Raw genomic sequence first — 26,649 nt, forward strand, 5'->3', positions numbered from 1 at the left:
AAAGAAATAAAAGAGCACCTATGTACTTTAGTTTTCCTGCTTCTAAAATAGGAAGAAATTATTATCTCTAGTCCAGTAGTGAAGAGCATAATGAGAAAAAAAGAATGGGAGCGTATGTGACGAGTTTGCAGACAGTGTAAAATCCACACTGTTCAGGTCGTTTGAATCTCTCTAGGGTTCATTTTTGCTGACAGTGCAGAAATCCTAGCCAATTAAGACTTAATTTGAAAATTTCAAATATTTCTATGTTATCTAAGAAAACACGTAACATTTATAAGAATCGTGTTAACACATGTATTTTTACGTAGCATTTGTAGACCTTAAAAGGCCCATCTAGCTTCTGAAAGACTCATTTTCTTGAATTTTAATTCTTGATCTTTAGCTTTAAAGCACACCACAACTGTATGGGAAAAATGAATGAAAAATAGTGAGTGAGGTCCAGGCCATCTTTAACATATGCTTACAACATGAAGAGAACATCAGTATGGTTATCTGAGAAGTGACTTTCCTTCTCAATCCTATTACTTCCTAGCTTCTTTAGAGATTAAATGAACACAAACAGAAAATTAGGTACATGCCCCAATTTAAAAAAAAAGTGCAAGGAAATTCTCAGAAACAAATCTGTTCAATGAGTAATAAAATTAGCCCATGATCCACACTCTATTTCCTATGTTTGAGTCTAAAGTGGATTCTGGGTTTGGTGTAATTTATATATCAAAGCTAATCGTTAGAGGCTACTGAGTTTGAAAACAGATTCTAAAGTGAGCAAGGCAGGTCACCCTTGAATCAAGCAAACCTCCCTGTGACATCCTTTGGAGGAAGCTGGATGTGAAGCTAGTATAACTGTGAAGGTTAACGACCCTCTGGAAAATCTCACTCGAGGCCCTGAAGTCCAGATATGCTTGTGAGAATGGAAGGGTGGTATGCAAAGATGCAAAATACCAGCGATGAGCCAGAGTGAGAGTTCACCAGGGAGAAAACACAAATTGGTGAAGAAAAATGAAGAATTCTTAAGATTAAGACAGAAACCTGAGTTTGGTTCAATTGGCTAATACTCCACCTATATGCACAGACATCCCAATCCACCTCCCTGTTTGCAGCCTAGGAAAGTGGAATGTAGTCCACAGCCGCATAGGAGAGCTGGAAAAGACCTCTGCCTTCAGATATGCTCAATTCTGGCCACTGCCGCCATGTGGGGAGTGAACCAGCAGGTGGAAGGTCTGTCTCTCCTTCTCTTTGTAAATCTGCCTTTGCTATAAAAACAAATAAATCTAATTTAAAAAAAAAGATTTCAGGGAGAAGGAAATTAGATAAGCAAATCATCACAAATGAGAAGATGATAGTCAAATTTTGGTGTCGACTGGATTCTGAAAACCTAGAAACGCAAAGGTTTATTTTAGGTGTGTCTCTGGGTTTTGTTCCTATACAGATTTGCATGTGAGTCTGAGTGGACTAGGAAGGAAGACTTGGTGTCCACATACTCAACACCAATGACAAGGGACCAGTTCAGAGAAGATGTACAGAAGGCAAACTATCACTCACTCTGAGAGCTGTGATGTGTCACAGTCTTGCCTCAGACACTGTTTGGTGGCATCTGGACTTGAGGACTTAGACCAGCAGTCCCCTTCCTTGCTGAGGCTCAGTTATACCTTTTGCTTTCCTGGTTGTGAATGTTAATACTTGCATTGAGCCACTCTTCTGGCATCCTAAGGTTTTCAATCACCTATCACAGGGATTCACAGTTGTCAGAATGGCTTGAGCCAATTCAACAAGTAAATCCCGCCCCCAGTATACTTATCCTATCACATTTGCCTCTCTATAAAATCCTGACAAATATAGGGCCAATAAACAAAAAATCACTGAGCATATGCCTTCCCATTATAACTTTGACCTGCATCTCACTGTGAGTTCTTAGGATTCGATGAGGTTCTAGGTAACCTATGAACTTTAATGAGGGTTCTGAGGTTCACAATGCAATATTAAACCCACCCGCAACTCCTATTCTCTCTCTGCTTTTCCTTCTCCCTCCATAGAGGGGTAGAGTAACAAGAGCTCTGGTAAGACAGCTTTAGTATTAAGGACCAAAACTTTTCCTTATTCTTTGGTGAGACAGCCATGGCAACTTCCTTTAGTTCTAAGGATAGAATAGTGTAAAATACACCCACAAAGTAAGGGCAAAACACTGGTTCAATTACCCTGGAAATCATTGTCACAACAACACACACACACACACACACACACAAATTCCTGTACGGTCATTTTTCTTTAAAAAACTTTCTTTAAAAAGAGTTATGAGTAAAAATATCACAAACCCATGTAGTTTGGCAAGAGGAGACGCAGGAATACAAGATAATTTTTATGATATTTTGTGGATTTAAAAAGCTAAATTGCCCACTTTCTTAAAGACAGTTCCTTATTTAAAAAAATTATTCAGCAGGAAAGCTTTAGATGTACAGGTGCTTTTATTTTAATATAAACCCTATTCAGGAAAAAAGAGAAAATAGTTGAATAAAATATGTTTTCTTAAAGTAGAGTTCTGTGATATTAAGATAAACACAGCTTTCAACTACAAAGTCTAACTCAACAGTGAAAATATTTTAGTGAATTTTAAAAGTTATACTTGTAGAATATAAAATGTAGCCTGAGTTGAGTTAAAGTGTTTAATAAGTGTACTGAGCATAAAAAAAGACACTAATATTCTTTCATATTTTATCAATGTATAGGGGATTTAAATACAAAGACAACAAAGACAACCTCTGTGTAAAAACTCCCATCTTTTTCTTTCACTCCAGTTTTGAAGAACATTAAAAAAAAAAAATCTGGGGCCCGGGACGGTGGCGCAATGGTTAAGGTCCTCGCCTTGCACGCCCAGGATCCCATATGGGCGCCTTGCACGCCCGGGATCCCATATGGGCACCGGCTCTAATCCCGGCAGCCCCGCTTCCCTTCCAGCTCCCTGCCTGTGGCCCAGGAAAGCAGTCGAGGATGGCCTGAAGCTTTGGGACCCTGCACCCGCGTGGGAGACCCGGAAGAGGCTCCTGGCTTCGGATTGGCATAGAATCGGGCCGTTGTGCTCACTTGGGGAGTGAATCATTGGACGGAAGATCTTCCTCTCTGTCTCTCCTCTCTGTATATTCGCCTTTCCAATAAAAAAATAATAAAAATAAATCTTTAAAAAAAAATCTGAATCCCTTTCTAGATTTCTGTAAAACCCGAGGAATCCTAACAGGGTTCAAGGGGCCCAGTGCAGGTTGCTCTGCTGTCTTGGAACAGAATTTATGTGTATCCATTTAAAGCACTAAGTGATTCCATCTCTTCACCTGACATACTTTGATGTCATGCTAACCAGGCCTCCTCTAACCTGTCTAGTGTAAAGATGATGCCCTCCAAGAGAAAAGGGGCTCTAAAACATTACATTCTCTTTATCTTATCTTAAAGTTCTTCATGTGGTGGAACAATGCTTTCTTATATTGAAAATTTGAATGCTCAAAAACCTTTCCACAGTTTATTGCAAGCAGCACAGTTTCAATCCATTCAGCACATTAGCTATCGGGATAAAACGGTACTCAAGCTTTTCCAAGTTTTTAATCATTTATCCTTGATTTCACAGGATATTTTCTTATAAACATCTTTGATATGCCCATAAGTAATGCAATTGCGTTTCAGGTTAGTAAGTCTTGGTAATCATACTAATGTCAAATTTATACCTTGTATAAACAAATTAAGCTCATTTTATCTTTCGTTATCTGAGTATTATCACAAAGACAGCTGCACCCAGAGATATTGTTCCTGAGCTATCTGGTAATATACATGTGTTGTACATATATTATGTACATATAAAAATATATATCACATACCAGGGTACTTCAAAATGTTCACGGAGAATAGAACTAAAATATGTTCATTTTTATATTAAAATTTTATAACTAGCTTTTTCTCATAATATATTCACATGAACTTTTTGAAAATCTTCAAATACATTATTGTGTCTTATATTCCCCTAAGAATTTCTTTGCAATAAACACTGTGCTGGCTAGTACAGTGACAAACAGACACAGTGTCTACATTTTAGAAACCACACTCTAGGAAAGGGCAGCAGCTTGCACAAGTAATTAAAATGCATCAGATTCTATCAAAAATATCTAAGTTCTGTGAAAGTACTCAGAGAGGGGAATAGACAAGAAGGTAAAAGACAAGGTTTCTGCATAGAATATAAGAAGAGAATTATATTGAATTTATTTTGAATAGAGCTATTACAGAATTTCTTTTTTTCCCAATGATATTAAATGACTTCCATATTTGCTCTTTTCAAATCCATACAGCAGTTACGTATTCTTTACTCATTTATGTACATGAGCATATATATAAATATACATGAGTATACATATATATGCCTATATGTCTATATGCATATTCATAAATACTCTTACTTTCTAGAAGGAAACATTTCTCTCTATCTTTATGATAATGTTTTAAAATTTATCATTTGCCTTTTGGGAGAAAGGACACAATGTGATATTTCTTTAATTCATTATATCAGATTCTGGTAAAATAGAATTTTCTTGGTTCCTCAGAGTTGTTTCGTATTTCGTCTCCAAAACACTATAACTTCGATAAACAATGTAACTTTTAAAATTCTGTGATTGTATTCTGATTGTATGAGTTGTTACTTATTTTCTACCACTTCCTTACTTTTAAAATATATTACTAAAAAATAAAGCAAGCCGCTTTTTAAAACTCTCTTGGACTGTGCATGCCGAATACCAGAGACATTGCTCTATTTCAGCAGTATGCGTCACAGCATGATCTGCACTTAAATGTGGTTGGTTTAAGTGGTCTCCTACCTAGAAAGACAGTCCTGCCCTGAATATTTATATAGGACCATGTTCCTGGATTCCTTTTGCTTTGCAATGTTAAGTGGACACCAAAAGTCAAGCACTGGAATTTGGTTTTTGTTGCTTGAACCCTTTTTTTTTCCTTTATAGATAAGAAATGTTTGTCGCCATGTCTTTATCTAATGAAATAAATACAGATGCTGATTGCTGCTGCCTTTCCTCTGATGTGTATTTTGCTCTTTTTTCTTTCTACTTTATTCTAATTGCTAAGTGTATCATTTCCATCGGTATTATTGTGAAGCTCATCTGTTTGTCACTATGAATAAAAGGCATCATTAACTCTTACTGGGCTTCAGGTATTTTGTTAAACTAAATTCTTTATACAGGTCAACTTACACACGTAATTTCTTTCGAGTTAGGTTAACACTCATAATTCTACAGAAAAATGTTGGCATTATCACCACTTTACAACACAAGGAATCTGAGATTTATGAACATCAACCGGGTCAAAGGTAAAGACATAAAATGTGGGGAATTGAGACCCATATTTTTTGCTTCATTATCAATCCCATTACTCAGAGTCTTTTGATTTCTGATCTGCCTTCTTGGATCATCAGTTTCATTTCCTACAGGAATTCTTGCTCCTCTTTAATAAAGTGGAGCACAGCAAAACACGCTCAAGTCCTTTACTTTTACTTCTAGAACCGAGAGCCTTCTAGAAGTAAGCACATTTATAGCACACATAATTGGCCAGTGCCTTAGGCAGAAAGACAAACATAGCTCATGGCCGGAAGGGTGCTGGACTGCCTGGGCATCAGAATGAGGCAGCATTGTGTGACTTTCCCTGGAGGTTCTTTCTCTATAAAAGCAACTATATTAACTCTCTTTATTCAGGGCTCCTGGTTATCACACACTAGAAGGGAAGAAAGAGGAGAAAGCTATAGCTTACACTGACCTTCCCATTCCCCTTGATTTTCCTCGCATACCATGTAATTGTGATTCAAATGACTTGCTAAGGTTCTTTGCTCTGACTTTGTCATACTTTGTCTTAATTTGGATGACTCCTCTTCTTAATATTCAGTATGTATATGATCCAAGGTCAGAGGTTGAACAGGTGAATAGCCCTGATTTGCATGTTTCACACACACACACACACACACACACACACACACACCCCTAGAGGAAGACAAAGACATCGTTATGCCAAGAGGCACAGTTTACTAAAAAGATCAAGTCAGAAATTGTTTTAAGAAGCAAAGGCCAAAGAAAGTTGTCAAAGACCTATGCATTAGGAGTTCGCTAACCTCTGAATTGGAGGTGAAGTAACACATTCAACATTTACTTTTGGTACAATAACTGAAAAAGTACCTACTAAACATACCCATTTATCTACTACTAAGTAATTGCATAAGCCATATTTTCTCCTACTTTTAATGCCTGCAGATCCTTTATGAAGATCCATTCACATACATCTTCCAAGCCCCCTTAGAGGTCAACCTGCATCCCTGCATATAAATGTTGGCAGTTGGATGCCTGATCAGAAAAAAGAGCCAGTGAAACTTTAAATGCCTGTGACGCCCCAGCAACTCTTTTCACATCTCTGTGTATCCTGGAGTATATTGGGTATCATACTGTCCTTTCAAAATTTCACTTTATAAATACTTTTTGCTTTACAGGGTGGTCAGTGGTAAACACATATCACATTTTTTGTGACCAGTATAAAAACAATCTTAATGATTCCATACCACACCTATTTCTCCTATCCTTTATGGTCATGTTCATGCTAAGATAGTTACATTCATAACCTAATATATTGAAGTCAGGAGGCAAGAAAAAGGTTGCTTTAAGGTGTATAGAAACCAGTTGTATATAAACTAATAATTGAAATGTCAATGTAGAAGTCACAGGATGTGGTTCAGAACTTGCATTCTTTTTTTTTTTCTCTTTTAACATATTGGTTACTCAATACTATGTCCACTAATTCCATAATGTTATAAATAGTTACTGATGCAATGTCAGGGCTTTTAATTGATCGGGATGATACTCTGCTGGCTCTACCTTCAGACCAGAGATGGTCTCCTCAAGAAACCATTGAACTTATCTGGACAATAAGACGCTGGACTTTATACTTGGTAGATGCTTGCAATGAAAGAATTTCAATTGAATTTAAACTGTGGTTATGCAACAAGGTGGAGGAATCCACCATGGGGGGAGGGTTTGGGGAGGGGGTATCCCAGTACCTATAAAACTGTGTCACATAATGCAATGTAATCAATTATTGTATTTTCTATTTAACTTAACCCACCTTAGGGAACTGGAAATATTATTTGACAGCTTTGGTTACTCAGGCAAGCCAGTAAAACTTTTTCTTTATTAAAAAAAATCTATTTTTATTTAAAATAGGAGTCCCCTTTATACTTCTAAGTGCATTCTCAAGTGCTTTAGAATCATTAATTCTCAGCACTCCTTTAGGGGTGACCTTTTTGGGGTCTTAAAATATAATTGTTCAAGGATATGTAGTTAATTTATCCACTATCTGATTCAAAGTAGAGATCTTAGATCTACTTAATCCCAGTGGGAAAACCACACCAGGTACAACATTTTCCCATTAAACAACTTACTTGAAATAGTGAGAGAGTACGTGGTCAGATTAAGGGGATCTGTGTTTTTCCTCCTTACATTAAATGTATTTTGAAGTTTGAGCAGTTGAGACCTTAACAATATAGCAAGTTCCATTGACAAGAAATTCAATTATCACATTGCAATAGGATTGTTTTGTTGATAAAATACCTGATTCTAGTAGTCTGTTTCAATGTTTCTTCACTTCATAAATTGTTTATCAGCCTTTCCTACAAATACCAGTAAAGAAAATAAAAAAGACAGAACAACAAAAAAGAAACTAACCCTGATACAGCAACATCAGTAGTCTGAAAGCATATATACTATTTCTATGGGTTGTTTTCAGTCTTTATTATAATTCTCCCTTGCCTGCAATCTAATTTGTTTTAGACCCATATGGTGCCAATTTCTCGAAAGCTTATTGTAGTAATATTAAAAATCTCAATCTAAATATCAAATTAGATGCCAGATCCTAGGATATAAATCTATGTGGACTCACAAAATTTCCCCTTCAGGCTTTGAGATTCCAGTTATTTGTTTCTTTGTTTCTTATGAGGAATAAATTGCTTTTAATGTTGCATTTTATAAAGGGCTTAAAATGTGTGGGTGTCCTCCAACGTACTTGAATTTGCGGTATTTTTCAAAACAATCATAACTCAAAAAATCTCAATATTTGAGTGATGATAATAAAAATTGCTTTGAGCTGAAATTCTGAATTCTGTATTACAGTCCACAGGAAAATTTCACAGCAAAGTAATAAAGCTAGAAAATATGGGTTTATAATGGAAGTGTTGACAGACTCTAGCAGGCACTACTGTGATATCTTGAATCTGATTTAAAAGAGGTTTTCAATAATGTTTTCTAAGTCAGTCTTATGGGAAACTCATGATTTTTTTTTAAAGCTTTTCCACTCCTGGATTGATGAAAATGTGAGGAATGTGTGACCAGATCCCTCAGGTCACGTGTGAGTAAAATCATGGGCACTTGTAACAGCAAATCAAGTACAGGGAGACTGCTGTCCTGCAGGAAGCCACCTACTTAATGTCCCACTGCAAAGAGATGTTGTGATACAATGACAGACCCCAGCTGTTATTCGGATCTAATCCGTGTACTCTCAGGTGAGGACAAGGAAGGTATAAACTGAACCCGGCTGTTGCTTTTAACAGAAAGAAAACATAGGGTTTCTGTGACTAACTTAGAAATTTTAAAAGTATGTAAGTCACTCATTAAATTGTATTCTAGGCTCTAAATAATTTTTCCACTAAATTATGGTAAAAGATGCCTGCTTCCATCAAAATTTTTTTAAAAAAAAAAATTTATTTATTTTTATTTGAAAGGCCAATTTGCAGAGGGGAGGGACAGAAAGGCAAAGATGGAGATCTTTCACAGGTTCATTCCCCAAATGGCTGCAACAGTTGGAGCTGAGCTGATCTGAAGCGAAGAGATGCCTCTGGGTCACCAACATGGGTGCAGGGGCCAAACACTTGGGCCATTCTACTCTACGTACATAGACCATATCAGGGAGCTGCATCAGAAGTGAAATAGTGACGTGGAGCAGCACCCTATGGGATGCTGACACTGTGAGGGGAGGATTAACCAGCCCACCACCGCGCCACCCTCACCAGTCCCAGCCACTATCAAAAAAATATTTAAACTTAAAACTGATAATGACAGAGAGTAAGGAAGATTTCCTTTGAGTATCTAATTAAGATGAAGAATCAGTTAGGTTCAGGGACCGTCAACCTTAGCTTGTTGCCTTGCTGCATCTCAAGCACTGGGGGAGGCAGTGCTTGGAAATGCTTAGGTAAAGTGAGGAAGATGATCTGTGTCTATGTGTGTTTCCACCTGTGTGACTTTAAAGAACATACTATGACTTATATTCCACCGTTTTAATGCAAAATGAGAAAATAATAACAAGAAGGATAATAACCTGTGCCATTGTTGCTAGCAAGTGGCAAGCACTGTTTGGGGTTCACTATATATATATATATATATATATATATATATATATATATATATTCATTATATCTCTCTAAAATGTAATGATATGCATCTCATAACTTAATTGAAAGAAATCAGAGGCATTCAATATAAAGTCCTTGATACAACGTCAAGCATATCTTCAATGCGTTATCTGATTATGTTACTACAAGAGTGATCATATTTTATGAAAAATTTCATGAACATTACTTAAGCTAAAGAGATGTAAGGGCTGTTACTGCACGGTATTATTATTGTCATGAATTATCACTGTGGATCTTTATAAACCAAACTATGACAAGATGATCTTTTCCACGTAAGCCCTTTAATATCAGTCAAGGTTGACCAGAAGCTGGAGGAAATCATGGTATTTTCTCAACCCCACCAAGCAGCCTTTGGCTGTATATATTAAGTATATGTGCTGCTAAAGTGAATATGATGTGTACTTTGATTTGGGGATAACTCACATTCAGATTGGTCCTACTTTCTTCCAGCTTATAATGGAATCACAGACAATTCAAGTCAGTCTGTTTCAACATACCGAAACTTTAAAGAAGCATGCATTCTAAAATATTGAGCAAAACATAGACAGCTAGGTTCTTAATTTTTTTCTGACTGAAGGTGAAATAAAAAAGCATAGATCATAAATATAGAGCTCAATGAAATTTAACATGTGGAGAATACACATACAACCAATCTAATAACTGTGCTGAAATCAATAAGCCATCCCATTTTCCATGACTATCTTTACACTTGCATAGAAATTAGTTTAAGGATATTTTCTTCTTTGGTATTTAATGCATACTTCGTGAAAGGTGTATAAATTCTGCTTCATTTTAGTAGAACAAGAAATTCACACAAGAGGAATCATTCACTTTATTTAAAAAATAAAATAATTCTAACCGGAGAGCTCAACGAAACCTCACATTTATCTACGAGGGACTTCATAGACACATCCTTGGCTTAAACTTTATGTACTACAATTTCTAATAGAGCAGCCCATTAGTAAACTGCATTCATGCTAATGTGCTTGCTTGGGGCAATAATTATCACAGTCCCTAGTCCTGGTCCTTGCCAGTGAACACGAACCAGCAGTGGCTGATGTAGTGTTGTAATTATACAATTAGCCTTGTCAAGCCATGGAGCGTGGGGAATAGCAGGATCTTGAAGCTTCAAACGTGGCTGGCTGATAGATGACTATCATTAAGCTCATCCTTTGTTCACTTTGTGACGAGGTGGACCCTGAGCCCAGGAAAAGGCTCCTTAATGAAGGGTAAAAATCCTTGACCCGTAGCCGTTTTGCTTCACGTTCTCATCTCTACTCAGCTCACCTTCCTCTCCCCAGCTGTGCATACGTTCTGTTCATCTCTCACCTGGCAAACAGCTGTCAACAGCCCTTTTAACTGATCAAATTTACATGATGCCAAGTGAAATTCAGAGAAATACTACTTAGCTTGATACTTTCAGTCATAACAATGGTGGTTCTCAAATTCCCGTATTCATTTTCATTATTAAATGAAGCAGTGTGGAATTTTGACCACATGAAAATTACTTATGGCTAATTTCACCTACTAATTTATCAGTATTCAGAATATATAGTTCAATAAGCATATAGGTATACAGACACACATGTTTACATGTGTAAATGTGCATCATTCAGACATGTCATGTGTGTATATTTGTTTTGTCACATATAAATATTCAAACTTTTTGAACTTTCTCAGAAAGAAGAAAATTGGTATAAAAACTCCACTTTACTTCCTGCTCTCAATCACTTTGAGCCTATCTTCATTATTAACCTAATTTTCTTTCCAACTGGTTACACACTCTCCTGAGTTTGACTGGGCTGTTTCTTTTGCGAAACCACTTTGCTATGGTAATTAGAGGTTGCAAAAGTAGCAGTGTAGATGTTCACACTAAGTAATTGTAAGAGGATCTATTACGCGCTCTTTGAATCTGCTGTTGCCTTCCTTCCACGCTCCAGAACTACACAGAGCCACTGTTCAAAGACGTCCTTTCAAATGAGATTGTCAAATTATTGATGCTAGAATCAAACAACATCCAGAGTGTTACATGTCCAAATTCATATACAAAACACAAAATCAGAAGATATTTGCAAATCACTTCCCTAAATATTTGTCATGTCAAGTCTTGAAGTCCATTGACATAGACGAGTGTGGTTAAAAAGGGATGACATGAGATGCTGATACAGTTCACTGGTTCCATTGGGATGGTAATTATATGAATCTACACACAGGATAAAATTATATAGAACTATATACATACACACAATTACATTCTCAAAAAACACTGAAATTTGAAAAAGCTCTGTGGAGTGTACCAATGTTGATTTCCTGCTTGCAGTATTTTACCATAGCTATGTAAGATGGGAAACTCAATGAAGAACAAACGGAACTGCTTTAATTTTTTAGAAATTCTCTTGAATCGACAATAAAATAAGAAATGTTCAGATAGCTTTAAATGAGCTATCAGGATAAAGTTTGGTCATGGAAATGTGTGGGAAAAAATAAATGCTTCTTTTTCTCAGCCTCACTATGATTTCTATGCAAGAAAATAACTCATCCCACTCTTTGTTTATCCTGTCTGTAGCAAAATGTAAGCTCTATCTCTCCAAATTATTGTAAACATCTTGAGATACGTGAAAAAACAGTATTGCATGCATACTTCTGGAAGATCACAAATATGTATCACAATTTCCTGACAGCAATATTGTAACACCAATCTACCTGTACAGTTGTGGAAACAAAAGCCATAGGGGAGCAATAAACTAGATATGCCACTCCTGCCACTTTGATTTGCATTTGAGAAACAAACCACTGTGCTCCTAAAATCTAATACAATGCCAAGCCGCACACAGTCATGGCTAATAGATGCAATTGTGAACACTTTACACACATGAAGTGCAATTTAATCCATTTGGAATGGATAGCTTTCTTTTCTTTCTTTTTTTTTTATCAAAAATGTACATTAAAAGAACTGGCTACATTGAAAGATGAAGTTAATTTCTTTATTTTCCATATGTATATGGGAGCTGAATGGAAACCTTTGCCATTTATAGGAAAGTATAACAAACGCGCTGAATTGGAGTTGCTCAGCAAGACAAACAAAGCCACAGGCAAAACAAAGCAAGAGCGAAGCTTGCTATTTTATGGGACAGACAGGAAAGAACCTAAATGCCTTCTCGTAGCCAGAGACCTTCATCATTCACACAAACCCCAGGAAATAATTAAGCCTTCAGTGCAATTCTGGGACCTGTGCTCTAATAACTGCCTCAATAAACTCCCTTTTCATCTGCTAGTTCCAGGACTCCATTTTATCGCTTACTACCTTTTATATATCATGCTTCTTTAAGGCAATGGGAATTTGGCACAGAAATACAAAGCATGAGATTGTTTCTGAGAGGAATAAACATGATTCAAACTCAGTGAGGTGCTTTATCACCAATCTGGGAGGTTGCAAAGTTATCAGATATTCTGACAGACAGACTGAGAAGGAGAACCACTGGAGGGAAGGGAAGATTCAATAATAATTACCAAAAAATACTCCTTGAACAATCCGCTAAATACACAGAAGCATCAAGCAGTAAACAACAGGCTAGCTGTCTCTCATTTTAAATTGTATAGGTGAAAAAGAGTTGATTAAATATTCTTTAAAAATTAATACAAGAAACCTGTAACTTCATGTTTCAGACCAAGTCTCTCAGGTACTCCAGCAGTTACTCTACTTAACTTAAAAATGAGAGGCCCACACAGTTGCAGAGGTGAGGCTCAGAAAGGCAGTTGTCAGTAAACCCACACTAGGACCTATGAGTAACAGGCAGGCTACAGATTCAGATCCCAGGATTGTCTCTAAGAAGTATGTTCTTAATGGACTCTGCCACCTAATTCGGCTTCATTTTCCTTGCCTCCAAGAAATGACAACAGATGGTCTCAAACTGGCCTTGTGAGTACTAAGTGAGCCCTCGAGGCACCACAAAGCCTTCCCCCCTCCAACTTCTCCCCTACACACACACACTCTGCTCCGCCTTTTTGCTGCCACTGCAAAAGCCAGGTCTTCAGATGTTTAACTAAGATTTCACATAAAAATCCAGATTCACCTCTGAAGAATATTAAAAATCCTGAACTAGATGATATTTTAGTCCACAGGTGTTGGTGTTTATTTTTATAGATACAACTGCTCCACAAAGAGATAGAGTTCAGGTACAAGCTTTTCCCATGTCACTTTTCTTTTGAAACCAGACCTCAACAGCAAGGCCAGGAAACAGACTCTGGCCATGTAATAGGGAGTCCCACAGCACCTGCTTGGGAGCACAGGTCATGGGGGGGCACAAGGTCAGTCCTGCATGTGGACAGTGGTCCGGGGGTCCCTGACGATGGCATAGGCTCATGACATTTACTGAGAGAAACCCAGTAAATGCGTAGTGCTGTCCTGGTCCTCCTGCCCTTGGCCAAAGGTGAGTGAATTCAAAGCCAGGAGGGTTTCCCATGTCAGTACAGGGTCCCAAAGCTTTGGGCTAGCCTCCATTATTTTCTCAAGTCATAAGCAGGTTGCTGAATGGGATGTGTGGCAGCCTGGACATTAACCAGCACCCATATAAAATGCCAGCACTGCTGGCAGAAAATTAGCCAACTGAGCCATCCAACTATCTTAATTAATGTTAGATTAGTGTTCATTTTGATCCTGTCAGAGTTCCTGAAGGTATGTATCTCACACAAAATTCTATCTTTAACTCAGATTCATCCCTCTGGCTCTCTTAAAAGTCCCAGGGATTTGGTAAATGTTTTCCTGGTGGATGACAACACTTAAGACACCAGTGTCCCATATGGGAACATCTCAACTTAAGTCCGGGCTCTGTCCCAATTGCAGGTTCTTCCCTATGCAGATCCTGGAATTCAGCAATCATGATTCAAGTGACTGAGTTTTAATTTTAATTGTGAATTGCTGTTTAATGCTATTTATCTATGCTTTTAATACTATGGTTTCTAGTTTCAATGTTTATCTTTTCTGTCTTTGTAACACATAAACATTTCTCCATTCTAAAACATACTCAGGGAATCCATTCAATATTCTGGTTTTCACACATTTCTGAATAGTATTAAATATCTTTCTCATCTTATTGACTAACTATAATGCTGTTAGTGTTCTGCATGTGACAGTGGCCACACCTACACACAGACTCTGGTCTTGACTATAAATACAAATTCCTAGTGAGCGCCTTTACCAGTCACGACACCCAGGTTTCAGTCTCACTTATAGTCATGTATAAGGAAATTGTTGTATCAAAAGAGAAACAATTGTTGTGGCTGTTTTAGAATGATGTTAGGCACTAAGAGCTTCATTCAGATAGCCTGCATAGGTAGCCGGGGTCTACACACCTGCTGGTTCAATAGCAGGAAGCTGCGGGAGAAGTGGAGCAGCTGGGTTCAGCACTATGGGCTGCTAGTGTGGTAAGCTACTGCTAAACCTGCGGTGGAACAATTCTGCCATGATAGCTCAATTTCTCAACATAAAAATTAGAAGCCAGATTATGGCACAAATAGAACAAGATCTTAGGAATGTGGGTGGAAAGCACAGGAGGATGGGAGACTGCAAATTCTTCCAAAGATCTGAAATAACAAATACTAAATTTGAGGTTTCCTCCTTCCTCTGACCATCAGGACTTAAGAACAAATGCTAAATCTGTTATAACTCCAATTTAAAAGTCAGGTGTTTTAAAAATATCACATACAGGGTTTTATAACTATGTCTGTATGTGTTTTAGTCTATTCGTCTCAGACATTATTCAAACTATCATAGTGTCCATTGTAAGTTTACGTTAAGCAGTGTTCTTGGCATATGACAAATATACTATTAAATAAATTACCTACTGTACAATTAATTTGAAATAATCACTGGTATTAGCCTCACTTTTAGGAACATGGTGAGATACAGTATCTTGTCGAAAACCACGCAGCTAAGTGTGATGGTAACGGGATTGGAATCCAGAATGTCTGGTACAAGAGTCTTGAGGCTTGATACAAACTACTGCCAAATTACACATTTTACCTTGTTAATTTACAATGTCACTGTGATTGGTATTCATGACCCATGGCTGTTTGCATAATAATTTTGAGCTTCCTTCATTGTACCAATTAAAACAGCAACAGAAAGAATTTCTCTGTAAGTCATGTCTTCATGAAAATAATGGAATGCGTTATTAAAGCTACATTTTTTTTGCAGTCTGAGCTGTGGAGTAGTAAGTAAACCTGTTGCCTGTGGCTCTGGCATCCCATATGGGTACAAGTTCAGGACTTTGTTGCCCCACTTCTGATCCAGTTGCCTGATAACGCTCCTGGAAAAGCCTCAAAGGATGGCCAAAGTGCTTGGGTCCCTGAACTTAGAAGAAGATCCTGACTCCTGGCCTCCACCTGGTCCAACCCTACCATTATGGCCTTGCCATCTGGAGAGTGAGCCTCCTTCCATGTGCTTCTTCATCAGTGAATTTCAAATATTAATAAGTCTTAACAAAACAAAAACCAATTTTTAATATATAGACCCTGTTGATGAGATATAACAAGATAAAATGCCATGTTTCCCTCTACTCCTCAAATCAAGAAATATGTGGAAAGAAAGTAGACCACTTGAAGCTACAGTGATGTGCATATACACGGGAAGGAAAATCAGTGCAGAGTTTAGAGATCTGGTCCTGGAGTCAGAGGTACCTGTTAGGGAATTCAGGTACATCAACATATAAGTGTCATTTTCCCCCTTTTCTCTTCTCTCTCTGCCTAAATAAGTAAGTAAATCTACTTAAAAAGTAAGTAAGTAAACAAAAAAAATTATATTACATTAAATAAAAATTCATTTTGGAAGGAAATTTAGAAGCCTACAGGTGTTTTCCCCACAATATATATCACCTTGAACATGCTAAAGACTTCCACGGCAATTCTGAATTTTCTGATTGACTTCTACTGTATCTTCCTGTGAACTTTCCTTTCTGGAGTATCCCTGTAATGAACTGTATCTGCTATACCTGTAGTAAAGATTAAAGATGAGGCATAGAAGACCAAGGAGATGAGATGATAATACATGTTTGATCCATGTCCACTTAATCATCACCAGCATTACCCACTGTGACATTCCCAACGCCAAGTGTTCACCTATCATTCAGAATTGCTAATTCACTCCTAAAAACCATTTGCCTAACTCATTAGCAACAGTTACAAGAAAACAATTTCTTATCCTTACTTTCTAACTTGGATTCACAAGGTACCAAGATGGCATATGGTATCACATGAACATTAAGTAACAAAATGCCCCTTTCTGCTTATCAAATTAAATCAGCTTGCAAATGCAGCAGCTGTAGTGTGAATATGGCTGCTATAATTAGCAAATGATTTTAGTATTTATATTTGCATTTTCTATTACACAAAATTTAAGGGGTAGTAAACCTGTGGAAGCGTGAAAATAAAGTTGGGAGGTGGATAAAATAGTTTAAGAATACTTAGTTCTTTGTACAAAATGGTAGCAGTGATAGTTGGTTCTATTGGCTATGTGATTTTAATCAAGTTCAGTTCTCTGTGTCTGGCTCTCCTTATCTGTCAGATGGATTAAATAATGATATCTACCTCAAAGATTTGTAATAAGATAAATAATCCATAAATTACAAGAATAGCCATTTGCATGGAATAAGTGCTCAATAGTTACATGTAATTCTTATACATTGTGCAACCTGTTAACATTTTCATAGGTATAACAAAACACATTTTAATTATCATATGTGATAATTCTTTCTTTCTACTGCCACCTTCGTAAATGAACAAACAAAAAGGGCTGCAAGCAAATACAAGTGAGTACTACAGCCATTCTGATGGTATTTCACACACTCGCACAAGCCTTCCTTAGTGAGAACTGAAAGAAAAGGAAAGTTCTGTCACTGAAATAGCTGTTTGTGAAAACACTTGCCTTCCACCATATTCCTGACACTGTATAGACACCTCTTAGATCATTTCTGTTTTATTGCCTTGAAAACTATAGTTAATAAAAGCAGACCCTTCTTTCCCACTGTGTTTTACTAGTTGAGCCACAAAGCTTACACACTCTATTTTACTTAATCTTTACAAGTCACTATGGCCAAGATATTAGTTTTCTGTTGCTCTAACTAATTACTAAAATCTAGTAGTCTAAAGTAATGCACATTCACTATTTTGGGGCATTTAAGTTTAGGAAGGGGGCGGTCTGTATTCCCTCTCATGTTTTTCAGAAGAATCACTAGGTTTCCTGCCTCTTGTAGTTTTTGGCAGCCTGAACTCGTTGGCTTATGACACATCCCTCCTTCTTCAAGACACATTCAAGCCCACTTCTGTCCCCGTCTCCTTTTTTATTCCACGTGCTTGATGTTTGTGTTGCTCTAGGACTCTTTATTAGTCTTTGTTTCCATCTTGAAACTGTTTCTGCTTCTTGATCCTCATATGAAACTGATATGGTCTGTTTTCATCATAAAATTTATAATGTCAATTCTAAGTTAAAATATTTTAATAATTTCTTTCCTATTAAAGGTTTGTTTATTTATTTGAAAGGTCAAGCTATAGGTGAGAATGGAGAGATTTTTCATCTGCTGGTTCATTCCTGAAATGGCACATTAGCAGGGAACTGGATTGAAAGTGGAGCAGACTGGTGGCCTCTAAGCAGTGCCCATTTTGGATGCTGGCAGCTTTACCCATTAAACCACAATGTCAGCCCCTTAACAAATTAATAATGCTCTTTTGATCGAATCCAAACTTTTTGTGCTAAACTGAGTTACCATAAACCTTGTTCTGTTAGGACATCTCTGGCACAACTGCTGAAAGTGTCCCATCTGAACAATACGTCCCATAGTCACCATACCGAGGTGCTCCTCTGTGACTCACCCTTTGCCTAACATTTCCCTGGCCAAAGTCTTCACTCGTGGAATTCAGAGGCCTCTCTTTTCAGTTCTGCACTATAATTTGTTTTTTCAAATTCCAAACCAGAATTTTTCATCCTACACTTAGATTTTACTTGCTAGGGTTATCCCATACTTGAAAGTACCAAGGGAGAACTGGGCTTATGAGAATGTTCATTCCTTGTCTACGTCCACAGTGAGCATAGCATCTGGCAAATGATAGGGATACATACACATCTGTTGAAGAATTAATGACTAAATAATGTCTTACATAATCAATACAAGTAAGTTTGTCATGTAAGTCTAAATAATAAAGTGTGTTCCAAATGTTAATGACAAAAATGAATACAGAAGTATAAGTGCTGACTTCTGCTTGAGGAGGAATGTTGACTGGGGAAGGCTCCTTAGAGGAAAAAAAGTCCAGTTAGTGTGAACAGATAAAAAGGTCAGGTGTGTGACTCAAAAAACTCTCAGGAGCAGGCATTTGACTCGGTGCTTAAAATTCCTGTTAGAATACCAGCAAACCATACCATACATCTAGGGTTCCATCCTTAGTTCTGGCTCTTGACTCCAGCTTTCTGTTAGGGCCACAGTAATAACTCAATTAGTTGGGTTCCTGCCACTCAACTGGGAGACGGAGATTAAGTTCCCAGATGCCAGTATGAGGCTGTCCAGGCACAGCTGTGGAACGAACAAGCAGATCAGTGCTGTCTCTCTCTCACTCTGCTTTCTGCCTCTCAAATAAATAAATAAATAAATAGTCTCTGCAATAAAAAGCTGTGGGAAAAGACTTCTAAGTAGAGAGGATAATATTTTCAAAGGCAAAAAAGTATAAAGCAAGGTAATCATTTAGAAAACTCAAAGTGGTTTCTATAATTAGCTCACAGAGTACTATATAAATTACATATATATATGATAGAAAAACCTAATTGTGAAGAAAACACAGAATATTTATTTTGTTTCAGTACTAGGATAACTTGAATTTTTTTATTGCCTATTTAGCTCATTTCATAAATCATAGAAATTCTCAAGATAAATCAGCTTTTGGAGAGTTACATCTCAAATTTAATATTTATAAAGAATAATCACAATAACAAGTTTATCACACAATATTCACAAAAATCAAAATACATGATCCACAAGGAAACCAAATTGCAAATTGAGACTTATAATATGTAGAATGACACTGAGATTTTCCCTTAAATAATTCTTGGCCTTACATTTTAAGAGTGATATATAAAATTTCTACTTGTCTAAATGTACTGTTAATCATTATGTTATAAAAAGAAATAGACCAAAATGACCAAGTCAACATTTGGAACTTATATTACACAAATACAAAGATGAAAATGTCAATAGAATGCACGGAATGTAACTGTTGATATAATAAATTAAGACTTACTGCAATCCTATTTTTCTGTGAGGAGAAAAGTTTCAAGAAATGTACTGGAGACACATGATCATAATGACATGCTTGAACACGGTCTTTTCAGATGTTGTGCACTAATGGACTATGAAACGTGAGTACTTTGCTTAGCACATGAGTGGCTCAAAGATTTGAGCTAAGATTTCAGTTGGGAGAATCCATATGAAATATCCATAATTCTGTCCCTTTTGAAAAATGGCAAATTCAGATAATATGCAACCAACCACAGTGCCTAGAAAGAGATGAGATGCCTTCCGTTGCACTGGAGAGCCACCTGCCCTTTTGCCGTACCACTTACCTCATGAGTGTTACATGCCTGCCCTCTCACATCATACCAAAGCCAAATCATTAGGGATCAGTGGAAACTTGACAAGCATTTGCAATAGCAAATGTTAACACACAGGGTATTGTAACAAAATCATCTAAAAATTGCAACAATTAAGGAATTCAACTTTTCTTTACTGGCTTTGTTTCTTACCATATTAAACCAACCAAAAGGAACTTCAGAAAGGCAAACAAATCCAATATAGGCATTTGTTCCTCTGACTAACAAGCTATCGTTTTTGGCCTCTTGTGAACATAAGCAAAGCATAGTAATCCAAAAATCGGTAAGTTCAACCACCTTCTCTATCTACCAGGTACTCCTGGGTGGAGTCAACCAAATGTGGACTAAAAATGCTTTAAGTAATATGTATCTTTATTGACTTGCACAGATCCATTTCTTATAATTTTTTCCCTAAAAAATATAAGCAAGCAATATTTATAGAGCACTTACATATATTCTATATCATAAACAATTTGGAGACGATTAAAGTGCAGAGGTCACATGGACACAGGCTATATGCAAAGGCGGAGATTACTGCACTATATGTAAGAGACAAAATCATCTGGAATTCCCATGGTAACCTCTAACGGAAACCAAAGGATGATTGCATAGCAATCTATGGTTTTCGTGTAACCGTATCTTTCAATAAACCATATCTTTCAATAAAAACAAATAGCACTTATTTTATTTAAGCAGACTGAAAGATAACATTCCATCTGAATCCAAACTATTCTAGATTAAAATAAGCCGAAGAATTCCACTTCTGCAGGAAACGGCAGCACTTACCTTAGCTATCTGGACACACCAGTTAAGCAGCAGTTGTGAACCAATGTTATCCTTGTGTTCATGGACATAATCCAAAAGGCAGCCATGGGGCATAAGCTGGGTAACCAACTGAATCGTTGGGCTCAGACACACACCTAATAAACGGACTAGGTGTGGATGATCCATGCTCGCCATTATCAGAGCTTCCTGTAGGAAAAACACATAAAATATTATCACTTACACTACATTTTATTTGCTTGAATTGTATTCATGAGTCTGATAAGCATGTGAAGACATACTCTCACTCAATGAAACAGATTCAGAATAAAAAAAAATTATCTCTACTAGTATCCTTAAAGTTATGTAATTCAAGAAATTAAATGAAAAATAAACACATATATACCAGCTAACCCTAACCAGAATAATTGTGTATAAAATTAACAGTATTTTCTTATTTTCAATATAAAAATATTTCTTTTACTTACTTTCAAGTAACCTAAAATAAAACCTGTTCTATACCATAGATTTTTAAGCCTTGATCTTAGTTCTGTAGTACAAAAATATGTACAGTACAGTTATATGCAAGTAGGATAAGGTGATTAAAATCTGTATTATTTGTTATTGGTACAAAATCGTACAACAGTCTGTGACAAAAAATGTAAAACTGGAAACAAAGAACTATAAACACATGCTCATTGTCAATTTAAGTAAAACAAATATTTTAATGATACGTTATTTGTGATTTTACTGCTATTCATATTCATTTTGCCAATAAAATTATAAGTTATGTCTTCCACATTGATTAACAAAATTTGAGGGCTGGGTGAGATAATAAAATTTCATTTACTCCCAATTCTTACATCATGAAATGAGAAAGAGTGAGCTTCAGTTTTTTTATCACCAAATGGAAATAGTGGACATATGCAGATTTTTCAGTGCATCCAAACATTAGCCTCCAGCAAGTCTCTTTAAGTGTCTTTTTCTACAATTTGAGACAAGCACAACCATAAATGATATGCTTATGTACTTTGCTATAGTTTGATATATACAAATAAAATAACACTTCTCTCCTATGAGAGTGGTAGTAAAATTCTACTTATATGTAGTCACATAGAATCAGCTACATGGTATTCTTGTCAATAGTTAACTCTTGTCACAAATGATAAAGAAATCCACATTGTAGCACATTTTGCAAAAATGTTGTCCTGAACTCACTAAAAATGTCAATGTGACAAGCCCCACCAAGAAGAGTGTGAGTTCCTGTTAAAATCCATGACAACGGTAGTGCCCTGCTGGATCTCTGATCGCCTCCTAGATTAGAAGAAAAAAACTGAACTTTATTGGGATAATTGAGAAAATCTGAATAGTGACCACATTTGATGTAACACTATATCAATATCAAGCAAACAGAGTGAGAACAGTATCCTGCAGAATTGAAAGAATCCTTTTCGGCAAACCTGAAAAAAGGTGTGGATGAAGTGTTTTTGTCTGCCACGTAGTTTCAAACACCTTACTCTGAAAAATGGAGGGACTGAACAGGAGAGACAACATATATGTGTATGCTTATTTTGCTTGTGTATGTGTGTGTATGTTCCATGTCCACATGTATGTAGGCCGATAGGTATACACACATATGTGGTTGTGACACGCATACATGGCAACTTTTTATTAATTCGTGTGAAGGTACAACGTATTCAGTGCATTACTCTTGAACATTTTCTAACAACTCATTTAAGGACACAAAGTTATACTGAGTTTCCATTTAACACATTATGGAAGGTTAAATACATAAATTACTTCCACTCCTTCAAAAACCACACTAGTGACAACAGAGGAATGAATAAAAATGTGTTTCTACCAACAGTCATAGAAAGAACACAACAGGTGCGGAATAACTCATGGAGGGAGTGACTTCGTGGTGATAACTAACCTGTCAAACCCAAGAGACTCAAAGTTGCACTTTGGGAGTGACTGGCTAAGGGCAGTTTCTGAAAACCAATGCAATGATGTGTACCAGCTGTGCTTGCAGCACAAACCTCTGTAAATGGGTCACAAAGACTGCGCTCAGACATTTAGGGAGCAGTTAAATGGCAGGACCTCCACGCTTGAGAGAACCTAATTCAAAATATAGGCACAAGGGAAACAGGACTGCTCCAGGGCTACCAGGAGTATCATGTGGATTGCACGTATTGTGAAAATATGAGAGGGCTCCAGTAAGTCATAGATACGCGTATTATGAGAAAACCATATACATATTACAATGTTTGTTTCAGCAAAATAAATGGAACTTGTAATTCTATTCGTCTACAAACTTTTGGTGACTCTCATACATATTATCCTTCACTTCCTTGGTTCTATGACTTCAAAATTCTGAAAGTTTTGTTTAAGTCCACAAATCCAGACCCAGCAAAAATCCAAGCAATGGAGTGAACAGAACAGGATCAGACATGTCAGATCATAAAATTTAAATTTTTTTCCTTACATGTGCTCACTGGGGAAAAAAAAAGTATAGAGAGATAACAAAGAAGACAGTAGTCCCTTGGTATCCCTGGGATCCTCGCAAATATCAAAATCCCCAGACACTCAAGTTCCTTGCAGAGAATCATAATTTTTTTTTAGATTTGTTTATTTATTTAAATTGCAAAGTCAGATATACAGGGAGGAGGAGAGACAGAAAGGAAGACCGTTTGCTTGATGATCCAACCCCCACGTGACCACAATGGCTGGAGCTGAGCTGATCCGAAGCCAGGAGCCAGGAGGTTTCTACATGGGTGCAGGCTCCCTAGGCTCCAGGCCATCCTCAACTGCCTTCCCAGGCCACAAGCAGAGAGCTAGATGGGAACCAAGACCACTGGGATTAGAACTGGTACCCATATGGGATCTCAGCGGGTTCAAGGTGAGGACCTTAGCCATTAGGCCACCATGCCAGGCCTGAATCATGATATTTAAATACAATTTATGCAGAATCAAAGTTACAGAATAGAATAAGGACATGTTTAAACAGACAGAGAATCAGAGAATCATCAGCCAATGTAAAGTAGAGAGGGCACATTCCAGGATATAGGAGAGGACAAGCTGTCAGCAAAAGGGCCCTGGAGACTGACAGACACAGGAAAGCAGCAAAGACAACAGTGTGTTGTTGCAGTGACCAGATACCTCAGTGGCAGTCGGTGAGCAGTGATCTGAGCTCAGTGGCTGGAGGTCCAGCAGCAGCCAGGTGGGAAGGGGCGTTCACCAAGAGCTCAGGAGGTGAATCCAGGCAAAAAAACTGCCTGTCCTGCTGATCTGTTTGATTTGGCCAGGAGCAGAGACAGAGCAACAGACCCCAAACAGGCTGTGCAACAGGTTAGATTTAACAGCCCCAAACCACACTAAAGCAATACCTGACACTATTTTGTGTACAGAGGCAAAGGCTGTGGGATGGGACTATGCATGCAATAAGATGGGAGCAAAATCATTTGGGGTTCAGTGTGCATTGCACCAAGGTAGCATCTTACAGGTTCCACCCAAAATGGGTCCAGGTAGCCCAAAGATCTAATGGCCAGCAGATGAAGAACTGCAGGAGTGGCATATCAGGTACCATCTAGTACAGTGGGGCAAAGGCTGTGGGACCGGAGGGACAGCAGTGAGCTGTACATGCGCTGAGCTGGGAGCTACCTCACTTCCAGCTCAGTGCACTGCACTGATCCCACATCAAAAATAATATTGAATTTGGCATCCTATGGGTCAAAATAGGTCCAGGTGGCCCTCAAAGCAAAGGCCAGCAAGTTCCAGCAAGATCAGCACCACTAACAGCCTAACTATTTAGGACACCTGGTGTCTCCCTATCCCTGAAAACTGCTCAAACAGGAAGAGACATGTACAAACAACAGTACAGCCATAGCACAGAATCACAGGAAGTTGAGAGTGGTGATCAAGGAGCTGGGGCTATAGAGACCAGAGTGGAAGCCTAACACAAGAGCTAAGATCCAACACTCACTGAAGGAGTGGCACAAGTGACTGCAAACAAAGAACTGGGTACCAAATGCAATAAGTAAAATTGAACTATAGACCTGTGATTGACACAGCTTAGAAACCTGCCCTAAGGAGGCAGTAAAAAAAAAAAAGAGATAAAGGCACAATACATATTATTGAAGATCACTCTACGAAGGAGTGGAAAGCCTTTGCCAATCTCCGAATTAACTGAGGAATACATCAAAATCAGGGATAAAGAATTTTTAAAAAACTCATTATAAAGCTTCTTATCAACAACAAGGACATGAAGGAATTCAAGGCATATGTCACGCAAGAAACAGCAACACTATAAAAAAACAAAATCATGAAGTATTATTAGAAATGAAGCCACAATGGAGCAAATTGAAAATCCAGTGGCGGGCCCAGTGTGGTAGCCAGGTGGCTAAAGCGCTCACCTTGCACACCCGGGATCCCATATCGGAGCTCATTTTAGCCCCAGCGGCCCCAATTCCCATCCAGCTCCCTGCTTGTGACCTGGGAAAACAGTTGAAGATGGCCCAAAGTCTTGGGATCCTGCACCCATGTGGGAGACCTGGAAGAAGATTCAGGCTCCTAGCTTCGGATTGACTCAGCTCTGGTCACTGCAACCACTTGGGGAGTGAAACATTGGATGGAAGATCTTCCTCTCTATCTTTCCTTCTCTCTGTATATCTGCCTTTCCAATAAAAATAAATACTAATAAAATATTTAAAACATCTTTACAATGAAATAATAAATGAAAATAGATTAAGAATACAGGAGGGGCACAGAACTCCCATTAGTGTTGACCAAAAGTCATCTTCACCACAACACCTGATAACCAAGCTGTCTTCAATCGAACATAAAGAAAAGATTCTTAAATGCGCAGGCGAAACAAATCAATTGAGGCGTCTTGGCTGCTTCACTTCCAATCCTGTTCCCTACTAATGGCCTGGGAGAAGCAGGAGATGACCCAAATAAATGGGTTCCTGCCACTCAGATGTGGGACCTGAATCATGGGCTCATCTGCATCTGCTGGCTTTGACCTTTCCCAAGCCTCGCCTCTGCAACCATCTTCAGAGTGAACCAGCAGATGAAAGAGTGCTCTCTCTCTCCCTCTTTCTCCCTTTTACTCTTTGTTTTTCTCTTCAGTCTGTGTATGTGTGTGTCTTTGTAACTCTCACTTTCAAATAAACTTTTTTTAACGATCCAAAAATGGTATTAAAGGACATTCCAAAGTAAACTCTGTGCACCCCTTGTGATAACAGCCAGCCTTGGCTGGCAGAGAGCATGGTACTCTGGGACCTATGACGTAGGAGTAGAGAGAATAACTAATGAGTTTAAAATACATTAATGGAGATTTATTTTTGTAGCAGGTGAAAGTCAAAACAGTGGTAGGTGCAGAGAAAATCAAGCTCAAGTAAGAGAGGAAATGAATTTAAGTAAAATACAAAGATAATGTCAAGAAAGGAAAATCACTGACTACACAGCACAGGTGGCATTACAGTGTATACAGGAAATACTGACAGAAGCCATGCTCCTGTGTCTGTCCAGGAGGAGGGAGCGAGGGGCGGTGCAGGCTTACAAAGGGAAGCGGGGAAAATGACACCACCACTGCAAAAAGCAATGTCTTTCATCATTTGGAGGGAATTAGGTAGGTTTCTCAGGTGCAGGCAGTTTCATGAGAGGTCTGACATTTTACTTTTTAAGCAAGAAGAGTGGAATATTGCAAGTACACAGCTTGAGAAAAACAAGGCCAACTAGAACGGTGAGCTAGTAAGATGTAGCACTCTTAGGTACTCCT

General features: G+C 37.8%; 1 protein-coding gene across 1 annotated transcript in view; it reads right to left on the reverse strand.

Annotated features, from left to right (window-relative positions):
* The window catches only part of ERBB4 (erb-b2 receptor tyrosine kinase 4), a 472,537-nt gene that overhangs the window by 127,101 nt on the left and 318,787 nt on the right, over nucleotides 1–26,649 (reverse strand). The window contains exon 19 of the mRNA XM_040984395.1: nucleotides 20,895–21,080. Within this exon, the coding sequence (XP_040840329.1) occupies nucleotides 20,895–21,080 (186 nt within the window). The remainder of the gene's footprint in view (nucleotides 1–20,894; nucleotides 21,081–26,649) is intronic.

The sequence above is a fragment of the Ochotona curzoniae genome, unplaced genomic scaffold, assembly GCF_017591425.1.
Source record: "Ochotona curzoniae isolate NIBS_2020 unplaced genomic scaffold, NIBS_Ocur_1.0 contig_4148, whole genome shotgun sequence".
Classification (NCBI taxonomy): domain Eukaryota; kingdom Metazoa; phylum Chordata; class Mammalia; order Lagomorpha; family Ochotonidae; genus Ochotona; species Ochotona curzoniae.